Here is an 11372-nt window from a genome sequence, read left to right on the forward strand (position 1 = left end):
GGCCCCCTTCTTTCTTTCTTTCTTTCTTTCTTTCTTTCTTTCTTTCTTTCTTTCTTTCTTTCTTTCTTTCTTTCTTTCTTTCTTTCTTTCTTTCTTTCTTTCTTCTTTCTTTCCTCTGTCTCTTTCCTTCCTTCCTTTCTTTTTCTTCCTTCATTTCCTCCCTCCCTTTCCTCCCTCCCTCCTTCCTTTCCTCCCTCTCTCCCTTCCTTCCTTTCATCCCTCCCTCCCTCCTTTCTTCCCTCCCTCCCTTCCTCCCTCCCTCCCATCCTTCCTTCCTTCCTTCTGTTTTCCCTCCCTCCCTCCTCCCTCCCTCCCATCCTTCCTTCCTTCCTTCTGTTCTCCCTCCCTCCCTCCTTCCTTCCTCCCATCCTTCCTCCCATCCTTCTGTTCTCCCTCCCTCCCCTCCTTCCTCTCTCCTTCCTTCCTTCCTTTCCTCCCTCCCTCTCTCCTTCCTTCCTTCCTTCCTTCCTTCCTTCCTTCCTTCCTTCCTTCCTTCCTTCCTTCCTTCCTTCCTTCCGTTCTCCCTCCCTCCCTCCCTCTCTTCCTTTGCTCTTGTGCGAGACGGTTGCAATGTATGTTTCATTTCAGGATTAGGAGTGATGCTCCCTGCTCAACTCTGGGGATTAATTGCTATGAGAGAGTTTCCAGCTTGGATGTTTTTAAAAATAGAGAGCTTTGTGGCAGGCAGAACCGTGATTGCTTAGCTCTGAATTATGTGCCGGCAGATGTGATCGGTTAAGAAACAACAGTAAGAGGAGAAGGGCTTTGTCAGTAGGCACACATACGTACACAATGACACGTGCACATTACGGGCAGATGCCTGCCTGAGGGATTGTGGCATCTGCGGAGAAAAAAAGTCCCCACAGACCTTTGATGTCATCCAGCTCAGCTCTATGGCTTAGGAATTTGCAAGACCAGCTCTAGAAACTTGTGTACACACACATACACAAACACAAACACACACACAGAGAGACATCTGGCACCCAGCAATGTGAAGGGATCAGCCTGGCTCCTCCTCCCCTTGGCAACGGAGTCCTCCTTCCTTGCAACACAAAGCCTTGTTCCTCTTGAGTTGCCATGGGTCTCCTTCCTGTTTGAGAAAACAGAGAGAGCTGCCGATGGGCTCGGGAGAAAGGCTGGGATTGATTTCCTGGCCATCAGAATCACATTTCTTCCCTTAGAAAGGACAAGCCGACCGCTTATTGCAGCTCCTAGAACAGGGCTGTCAAACTCGATTTCATTGAGGGCCGCATCAGGGTTGTGTTTGACCTCGGGGGGGGGGCAGGGGCAGAGTGGGCTTGACGTCACTCATGTCGGGGGCACCTGTGGTGGCCCAAACACTCTGCCGGCGAAAACAGGCTCCCGAGCTCCGTTTTCAGCTGTGACGGCCTCCTGCAACCCTCTGCCAGTGAAAACTCTGGTGGCCCAAACGCTCTGCCGACAAAAACAGGCTCCCGAGCTCCATTTTCGGCTGCGACGGCCTCCTGCAACCCTCCGCCAGTGAAAACTCTGGTGGCCCAAATGCTCTGCCGGCGAAAACAGGCTCCCGAGCTCCGTTTTCGGCTGCGACAGCCTCCTGCAACCCTCCGACACTGGCGGAGGATTTCAGGAGGCCGTCGCAGCTGAACACGGAGCTCAGGAGCCTGTTTTTGCTGGCAAAAGCACTGCAGGCTGGGTCCTTCACTGTTTCCAGAGCAGCCCCGCAGGCCAGATCTAAGTACCCCCGGACCTGGAGTTTGACACCCCTGTGTCTTCGGCCTTCCGGAGATATTAACGTACTCGCAGGCTTTTCTGCTGTACCGAATGTCTCTGTGTCTGTGTGTGTTTGTGTGTGCAGAAAACCTATCGTTGTGCATTCATCCCCCACCCAGCGAGGCCTTCCCATTCCAGAAAAATTACTTTCTGTTCCCTGGACTAGCAGATTTGACAGAAGTTCTCTCAACTCTTTGCAACCCTTTCACACACACACACCCACTCCCGCCCTCTAGTAGTTGCTCTGGTTAGCATTTGCAAAAACGTAAGCCATGCATTTTGCCCCGTGTGCTCCTCTCCCCCACACCCACAATAACGCCGGGCTGTGCATGATTTGGAAATTGCACAGTTGCAGCTTGACTTCCGTAGAGGCAGAGCTGCTGGGTTGGCCCCACACAACTTAGGGAGGAAGCTGAGGTCGGTCCTGCTGCGTGCGGAGAGCATCGGCTGACAGTGGCTGATAACTTCCGCTTCTTGCTTCCTCCTTTAACGGCAGGAGTCAAAGAGCTGTTGCCAAAACTTCTAATGCAGAAAGGGGCGAATTGCAGATGGCAGCTTAAGTTGCACCAAGCTTTAAAAAACGGAGAACAGCGTGGCAATCCAGTCGAAGTCCCAAAGGTGGACTTTTTTTCAGGAGGCAACTGGAAAACCTTTCTGGTTTTTTTTTTTCTTTTGAAGACATTTCGCTTCTCACCCAAGAAGCTTCTTCAGCTCTGACTGGATGGTGGGGAAGGGAAGGACTGACATTCCTTGAAGATAGACTTGAAATTTTGGGCTTAGACAATTTAGAACTACGCCGCCTTCGGTCTGACTTAAGCGTAGTACACAAAATTATCTGCCACAATGTCCTTCCTGTCAATGACTACTTCAGCTTCAACCACAACAATACACCAGCAAATAATAGATACAAACTCAAGGTAAACTGCTCCAAACTCGATCGCAGAAAATACGACTTCAGTAACAGAGAGTGGTCAATGCCTGGAATGCACTACCTGTTCTGCCCCAGCTACGGACCCCAAAGAACGCAGCACACACAAAGTCTGTATAAAACTTAAATGTACTAAAATAACTCAGTCTTTTCCAAACAAAGGCTGTTAATAAACTTTCTTAACAGCCTACAAGAAACCAAAGATAAAGTAATCACAATCTTACTAAGGTTGGCAAAAAGCCCAGAAGCAATTTGCAGAGAATCCAGACGCAAAGGAGACTGATCTAAAGTTGTTCCCTACAAATTGCTTCAGTCGGTGTTCCTCCTTAAATAGGCTATGGGAGTGGCCAATTAGCCCCAAGCCTTACTCTCGAGGAGACCTCCTCCTGAGGAGCCACTCCTGCCTTTTGGCAGCTCTGCGTGCCTATGCATCGAGAAGAGGCTCCTCCTCTTCGTGCTCTTCACTTATGGGAGCTTCTGAAGGCCCTGGCTGAAACCCCCACATCTTCTCCAGCCTCCTCACTGTCCGATTCGAGTGCCAGCTGCACAGGCTGCTGGCGCAGCACCACACTAGCCTCCTCGCTGTCGGAATCAGCTACAATCCGCACAGGCCGCTGACGGGCCACAACACTACCTGACTCTGTAGTTTCTTCCCCCAATCCCCATAACTTTAACCTTAGACTGTCTACGGTTGACCTCACCCCATTCCTAAGAGGGGGGGCGTGCATATAGAAGTTGCCTTCAGAAGTTGTGGGAGCTTCATCCCTGGAAACTTTCAAGAAGCAACTGGACTGCCCTCTGTCAGAAATGGTGTAGGGTCTCCTGCTTGGGCGGGGGGGGGGGGTTGGACTAGATGACCTACAAGGTCCCTTCCAAGACTGTTCTTCCCTTTCTTCTATTCTGTTACCCTTTTGCAATGTTGAAAAAGGTGTCGGCTTTGGAACAAGCAGCATTGCAGCTGGGATGGGGACTTGCCTTCTCCTAACCAGTCGCGTTCAGTGCAAGACCATCGCTTGCGAATTTGGTCCTGCTTCATTTTCGATCCCCCCTCCTTCCCCCCCCTGGGCTGCTCTGTGGCCTGAAGTGCAGCTGTCCCATCAGGATCTCTGAACAAAAACCACGGCTGAAGGAGGAGGAAGAGGCAATTAAAAATGGATTAGCAGGAATTTCATTATGCTGGGGATCTGCACCAGGAATCCCACAAAATCCTCTCCGGGGATAGAATATAAATTTAAAAGCTGTTGGATTGGAGCTTTGTCCCCGATTCAGTCGGGCTGGGGGTGGGGGGCAGTCGTAGCCACTACTACATAAACAGAAGGTCCCTTTTTAGATGGGGGGGGCCTTCTCCGCTGTGCCAGGAGCTGAATTCTCAAAACAGAGCCAATTATTTACGTTATTAACATTGGTGTTGTTGCATTAACAGAGCGGTGTGATGTGAAGGCTGTCCTATGGGCATTGGGGAGCCCCAAGAAAACTTTAGTTCCCCCTATAGGGATATAATAACGAGAGGAAGTCATAAATCTCCAGGTTCCTTTCAGGCCAGCCTGCCTTACAGGGTTGTTGTGTGGGAAAAATAAGAGGGAGAGCTACATTCGCTGCCTTGAAAATTGGAAGGAAAGTTTGAGGGATAGAAAAGGGACAAATATGTAAACAATGTTCTTATTTCCCATCTTCTTATTTTCCCCCACCCTCTTTTCCCCCCACCCCTTCAATTTTCTCATACTTTCGGTGTATTGGGACATTCTAACAGAACTATTTGAAAAGACAAATATGTAAAGCCAAATAATTTTGGGAAGGCTCAGCCAAGGCCGAGTGGTTGCAAGAGGCTTCTGGGCTTCAAACTGAGCTCCTCAATTAGGAGCGACTATCAAAATGCCCTCCGCTTTTTAATTTCGGGGATTAGAAAACAATCCGTCAATAATTCCGACGAGCTGCATAGCCTTCCCACAAATTTCGCCGTCTGGTGGCCAAATAAATAAATAAAAAATAAAATAGTAATGAAACCCCCAGGCTGTCAAATTGACTTGAAAAGCCGAAACAGGGCAGAAAGTTAAGCCAAAGGCATTTTTGGGGTTTCTACAGAAATCGGACAATGGGCGAGCTTTGCCGTCTGGTCTCCAGAACGGCGTCCTTGAATTCCATCTCACAATAGTGGCATTGCTCCAGGCCACAAAAGGAGAGCGAGACAGATTGGCTGCCGAGCTCTTTGGGACGGACCGAGAGCCACAAAGAGGATTTCGTGGGCTTGATGAATTCCAGCATAATTTAATTGCATTTCCACTGAACAGTTAGTTCCAATTAACTCGGACTGCTTTCTTTCTGCTACTCTCCCCTTGGAACAGTGAAATTAAGATTCGAGAGAGCCCTGGGTAGCAAATCTCCTTTTGCAGATTGTAGGCATGATTCTCTGCGCACATAACGTGGCCTTTGTTGATGTGGAAAGCATCTTTTTTTTGGTGGAAGAACGTAACAACCGAGAGCTGGCTCCTATCTCTAAAAGGCATCTATTCATCAGACGGTTCTCCCTGCTCAAGACGGATCTTGAAATGTTTCTCTTCCTAGAGAAGAGAAAACAAAGGGAATATTGTCTCTCTCTGTGTGTGTGTGTGTTTTCCACAATTTAAAGTGTCCTATATTTGACAGAGGAGTTGGAGGAAGGTTGCATAGATGATGAAGTCGATAATCCCAATTTATTAAGTCATATAGGTAGTCCTCGATTTACGACCAGAATTGAAGCCAAATTCCCATCGCTAAGGCCACATAGTTGTTAAGTGAGTTTCGGCACCCATTTTACGACCTTGTATTATTTATTATTTATTTATTTATTTAGTCAGATTTATATGCTGCCCTTCTACTGTAGGACTCGGGGCGGCTCACAACAATAAAACAATCTGACAATAAGTGAAAATTAAAAATATCTACTACTTCAGCTCCCAGGAATGTCCCCCCTCCCATCTCATCTCCTAGGGGATATTATCTTCAGGGAAAATAAGTAGATGAGAAGTCAAGAGTCCTCTTGCCAGCTGCCCCCTCTTCTCCTTCTTATGTCAGCACTAGAGTAAATGCAGGTTGAAGTGCTGACATCAATATTAAAACCAATTTAAAATCCCCAAATCCCCAAGTTAAAATCCACGGCAGATCAGCGAGGTTGGTGGAAGAGCCATGTCTTTAGGTTGGCGCGGAAGGTGCGGAGGTCGGGGGCCATCCAGAGCTCGGTGGGCAACCCATTCCAGAGGGTCGGTGCGGCCACAGAGAACGCCCTCATCCTGGGGACCGCCAGCCGACACTGTCTAGCTGAGGGGACCCGGAGGAGGGCAGCCCTCCCCATTTTACAGGCATTGTGCTCACACCTAGGAAAGGGGTGGGACATGCGTCCCAAGGGGAGAGTGGGGAGCCATCTTGGTTTTGTCACTTTTGGGGAACGCCTCCGATCCTTCGGATGCCTCCGATGTTTGCATGCTTTTAAGGCGTCTTTGCAACTCTGCGTTTCAGAGGACAACGAGTTCAAAGCTCAACTAGAAGAGACGCCCCAACTCATGCGGACACGGAGCGACGTGGGCGTGCGCCGCAGAGGGAACCTTCGCACCCCCAGCGAACAGCGGCGGATCAAGCGCCATCGCTTCTCCATCAACGGGCATTTCTACAATCACAAAGTGAGCCTCACTGGGGTGCTGGCAGGGGGGGTGAGGGTGGGGAGTCCCTTCGGCAAACCAAGCAAGAACATCTGTAAAAAAGATGTTGAGACTCTGGAAAGACTGCAGAGAAGATGATTAGGGGACTCGAGAATAAAACATACGATGAACAGTTGCAGGAATGGGGTATGTCTAGTTTAATGAAGAGAAGGACTAGGGGAGACATGATAGCAGTCTTCCAATATCTCAGGGGCTGCCCCAAAGAAGAAGGAGTCAAGCTATTCTCCAAAGCACCTGAAGGCAGGACAAGAAGCAATGGGTGGAAATGTCTATAGAGATTCTCAGTCATCCAGATCATGGTTGTCCCAAAGGTGCTGTTTTTTTCAAGAGGCAACTGGACTTTCTGGTTTTTCTTGGAAGATGTTCCACTTCTCATCCAAGAAGCTTCTTCAAAGAAAGTCCAGTTGCCTCTTGAAAAAAACAGCACCTTTGGGACAATGGATGGAAACTAATCAAGGAGAGACTCAGCCTAGCGCTAAGGAGAAAGAGGGGTGACCTGTTAGCAGTCTTCCAATATTTGAGGGGACTGCCACAAAGAAGAGGGAGTCAACCTATTCTCCAAAGCACCTGAGGGTAGAACAAAAAGCAATGGATGGAAACTAACCAAGGAGAGGACCAACCTAGTCGATCGTATTGTGGGAACTCCGTCTTTTAATCGAACATTGTCCTCGCCCGCATTGTGCATGGCTTGTGACAGCTTCCTTCTCCTCTAACAAATGTCCCTTGCCTGGTTCTTCTCATGAACCTTGCTCTCTCCTTCTGCTTCCTCCCTCAGACATCCGTGTTCACCCCAGCGTATGGCTCCGTCACGAATGTCCGAATCAACAGCACCATGACCACACCACAAGTTCTGAAGCTGCTCCTCAACAAATTTAAGGCATGTTTTGTTCTGATTCCGATTGGTTTCTGCTGCAGGTGAGATCAGGGGTGGGCCAGCTTTCACGCTTAGGGTACCAACACCAAATCTTCTCTTTTTCTTAATGATTCCCTCCCTTACTCTATACACCAAGCAAACCCTGTTTTTAAGGCTTCGTTCCGGGGGCCTTTGAAGGATTACACCCCCTGCTTGATCAGTGGTGCAGGGGTCTCTTCGCCTCCCCCGCTGTCCGTAACGTTCCTTCAAACTGGCCTTCAGGGAGCTGAATCAGTGGTGGGGTTTTCTACAGCGCAACAAAAACAACTCAACACTATCAAGTCGTAATTTTGTCCCAAAGACTGATGGGTTTACTTGCTAGGTTTTTTTTTTTTAATCCTACCTTTATTAGTGTTTATGTCAGGTTTCGATGCTGTCTCAAAATAAATGAATTTCCTAACTGTCGATCTTTAAGGAAATTTTCTCTTTATTCGAGCACAGCAATCTGATCCTGACTCTTTCGCGGTCAGTACTGACCTTTGCCCCCCAATCCCTCCCTTTCCGATCCCCAATTCTCTGCTTCTCATTGGCTATCTTCCAAGTCACTTTCCTGATTCCTTCTTCGTCAGATCACAGGAATGTCTCCCCCCTCCCCATCTCCGAGGAGACCGAATCTTCAAAGGGATTTAGCAGGCAAAAGTTCAGGCTTCTCCTCCCTTTATTATATGTCAGTGCTGGGACGCTGACAGTTTATATATAACTCAAGGTGGTAAACATGCCTAATATTGAGGGGTCCTTGGTGCTCCCTGAGTTTGGCTGTCTTCTTGCAAACTAGATAACATTAATGCAGCATTGATGATGTTATCTAATTGGGTCATGAAATGTCAGAGACCACCAAGGACCCTTCATTACGACCTTGAGCTACAAATAGTCTCCTTTTATCAATACCTAATATTTCTTCCTCCTCCTCCTTTTCCCATAACAACAACCCCGTCTTGCCCAAGGCAGGACTAGGACTCATACTCTTCTGGTGATTGGCACAAAGTCACCTAGCCAGGAGTTGTGCCCAAAACGGGACTGGAGTTTTCACCTTTGGGATTTCTAGTTTGCTGCCTTATGTCAGCGTTCCAGAAAACCCCCCACTCCAAGTAAAGACTCTGAAGCAAGCATTTTTCAAAGTTCTTTTTACTAGAATAGGTAAACTGGCACATCTGGGAAAACCCGATGTCAGCGCTTCGACGCTGGCATAGAAAGCAGAGGAGAGAGAGAGATAAGCTCTGAACTTTTGCCTGCTAAATCCCTTTGAAGTCGGGTGGTCGTGGAAATGAAGGGGGGGAGACATTCCTGGGAAATGACGAGACAAGAAGTTTGAAGAATGACTTGGAAGATAGCCAATGAGAAGCAGAGATTTGGGGATCGGAAAGGGAGGGATTGGGGGGGCAAAAGGTCAGTCTTGTCCGCATCGAGTCATGATCTGGTGGCTGTGCTCAATTAAAGAAAAGATTTCCTTAAAGATTGGCAGTTTGGAAATTCATTTATTTTGAGATAGCATCGACGTCTGACACCCGAATCTGAGCGGTCCGGGTTTTCCCTCAATAAATCAACCCCCCCCAAACCATCCCCTCCCTCCTCCGTCAATCACATGCTCCAATCACCATACGCTCCATCTCGAGGCAGCACTCTGACCACTCCTTCTCCAGATGCCAGATCGCCTTGACCTTGACCGACAGGAAGAATGCTATTATGTCTAAAGACAACCCCTCTACTACTTTCCCACACATGAGAAGGTAGCAGCATGGAAGCTTCCGGCCTAATGTGGCTTCCAAAGCTGACACCTTAACTACTAGAACGGATTGACTCAACTGAAGTCAGCATACCAGGCAATGATGATCTGGACATCTGGAACTTCTTAAACACGGGGACTCAATCTTGGCCTGTTTGGAACAAGATGTTCTGCCCCAGCTACGGGTCCCAAGAAGTGTAGCACACACACACAGCTCCCAAAACTCCATTTAATACAAACAGACCCCTTTCAAAATGCAGGCTTTAACCACAAATGTCCTTATCAGCCTGCTATGAATTACAGAGATTAAACAAAGTCCGACAAGGGTTGGCAATTAGCCCAGAAACCAAGTTGTAACAAAAAAACTCACTCTCAAAATGCTCTGCGAAGGACCAAACGTTGTTTCCAGCAACGTTTGCTATCTGTGTGCGAACTTAAATAGGCTAAGGGAGTGGCCAATTAACCCCAAGCCTTACTCTCGAGGAGACCTCCTCCTGAGTAGCCGCTCCTGCCTTTTGGCAGCCCTGCATGCTCGAGCATTGAGAAGAGGCTCCTCCACTTCACTCTCTCCACTTGAAGGAGCCTCTGGAGGTTCTGAAGGCCCTGGCTGAGTCTCTGCCTCTGGCACCATATCCTCTTCAGCCTCCTCGCTGTCCAACGTGAGCGCCGGCTGTGCAGGCTGCTGGCGCGACACCACACCAGCCTCCTCCTCGTCCGGATCAGCAACAATCCACACAGGCTGCTGGCGAGCCACAACACAAGAAGCGTTTGGGGAGATGGATCAGGGCTGCGTGCGTGGAGAACTAATGCTCTTTTTTTCCTGTTTTTCAGATTGAAAACTCAGCGGAAGAATTTGCTTTGTACATTGTACACACCAGCGGAGGTGAGGAGGATGTGTTTGTGTCTTGCAGTGGTAGGGCTTCCGTGCAAGCTTTTCGTGACCCGTGGTCCTCTCTTGGGCCTCGTTCCAGCGAGCAGGTGGATAGAGACACTTGTAAGGGCAGAACAAATATTAACATTAAAATCCATTGTTGCATTTGCCTATTTTGTAATTGAGCGTTTCTCAGCTTTAAGAGGTGTGAATTTGCTGGCTGGGGAGCTCTGGAAGTCCCAGAAGTCACACATTTTTTAAAAAAATATTTTTTATTAAACAGTTTTTTTAAAAAAACAAACAAAAACAGATATTTACATCTTCTTCTTTTCAACACCTTCGCATCACCTAATTTAACCATTATTTAATCACCAGCTTGGGAGAAGTTTCTGGATTTGTGTATTAGAGGGAGGCCATTTTCTTTCTCCTGTTGGCAAACATGAGTTGTTCATCAGGTCTGGGTCCCACTCCCAACCCTTCTCCTTCCTCTCTTATTTCCTGCAGAGAAGCAGAAGCTCAAGGTCACAGATTACCCACTGATTGCCCGGATTCTTCAGGGGCCGTGTGAACAGGTTTCCAAGGTTTTTTTGATGGAGAAGGACCAGGTGGAAGAAGTCACATATGATGTGAGTTGTGGTGTGGTGGGAATCCATCCTTCGCTTATCATCTAGAGGGGCTTCCAACTTCTTTGCAGGAGGAACACGCTGGGCCCCCCATTAAAACTTCTGCTGGGCTCTCTTTGCAAAATCTCCATGTCTCCAGGAGATAACTCTTCACTTATTTGTGTATTTATTTCTCATTATCTATATTAATAATTGACTTGCTTATAAATTATTGGGAGCTATTTTGAGTACTTGCTGCTACATTTATTTCAGGGGTCGCATATTCTTATTTTCCGGTTTTTTTTTTCCAGACCCACAAAATCTACTCATTCAACCCTTAAAGAGATGGGTGTTTAATTTAGCACAATTAGGGTTGCCAGGTCTGCTTCCAAAAAATAGCGGACAAGCGGGGTGTGTGTGTGTGTTAAGTAGTAAAAAAATAATAAAAACATTTTACAATTAAATTATATATTTTCTTACGAACAATTTACAGTAAACCATCTGCTTCACTTCTCCATACTTCATGTGTCTTTGCAGGTTGCTCAGTATATTAAATTTGAAATGCCTGTTCTAAAGAGCTTTATCCAAAAACTTGAAGAAGAGGAAGACCGGGAAGTGAAAAAATTAAAGCACAAGTAAGTTCTTTCTTTCTGGGGAACCAGCAACAGCAAAGGAAATTTCTAGTAATCTTCTAATTTGTAGATTACAGGTAATCCTCAATTTACAACAGTCCGTTTAGTCATTGTAGGAATGTAGGATGTGCCATCACAGGAGTAAGGAGAGGCCACCAGAAGTGGGAGAATGTTCAAAGTATTGGACAATGGTTGAAGATGACTGTCCTTAGCCAGAAAAAATTAGAAAAATTTGAAGGAGGCATAACTTTCATTTTGG

At 47.4% G+C, this 11372-nt stretch overlaps 1 protein-coding gene across 2 annotated transcripts in view; it reads left to right on the forward strand.

Annotated features, from left to right (window-relative positions):
- RASSF2 (Ras association domain family member 2) overlaps positions 1-11372 on the forward strand; it is a 35574-nt gene that overhangs the window by 20059 nt on the left and 4143 nt on the right. For both annotated transcript variants that reach the window (XM_087875777.1, XM_087875778.1), the window contains exons 6-10: positions 6173-6333; positions 7148-7249; positions 9840-9891; positions 10384-10505; positions 11019-11116. In XM_087875777.1, coding sequence (XP_087731903.1) covers positions 6173-6333; positions 7148-7249; positions 9840-9891; positions 10384-10505; positions 11019-11116 — 535 coding nt within the window. The remainder of the gene's footprint in view (positions 1-6172; positions 6334-7147; positions 7250-9839; positions 9892-10383; positions 10506-11018; positions 11117-11372) is intronic.

The sequence above is a fragment of the Pantherophis guttatus genome, chromosome 9 (assembly GCF_059756535.1).
Source record: "Pantherophis guttatus breed Tessera chromosome 9, ASM5975653v1, whole genome shotgun sequence".
Taxonomy (NCBI): domain Eukaryota; kingdom Metazoa; phylum Chordata; class Lepidosauria; order Squamata; family Colubridae; genus Pantherophis; species Pantherophis guttatus.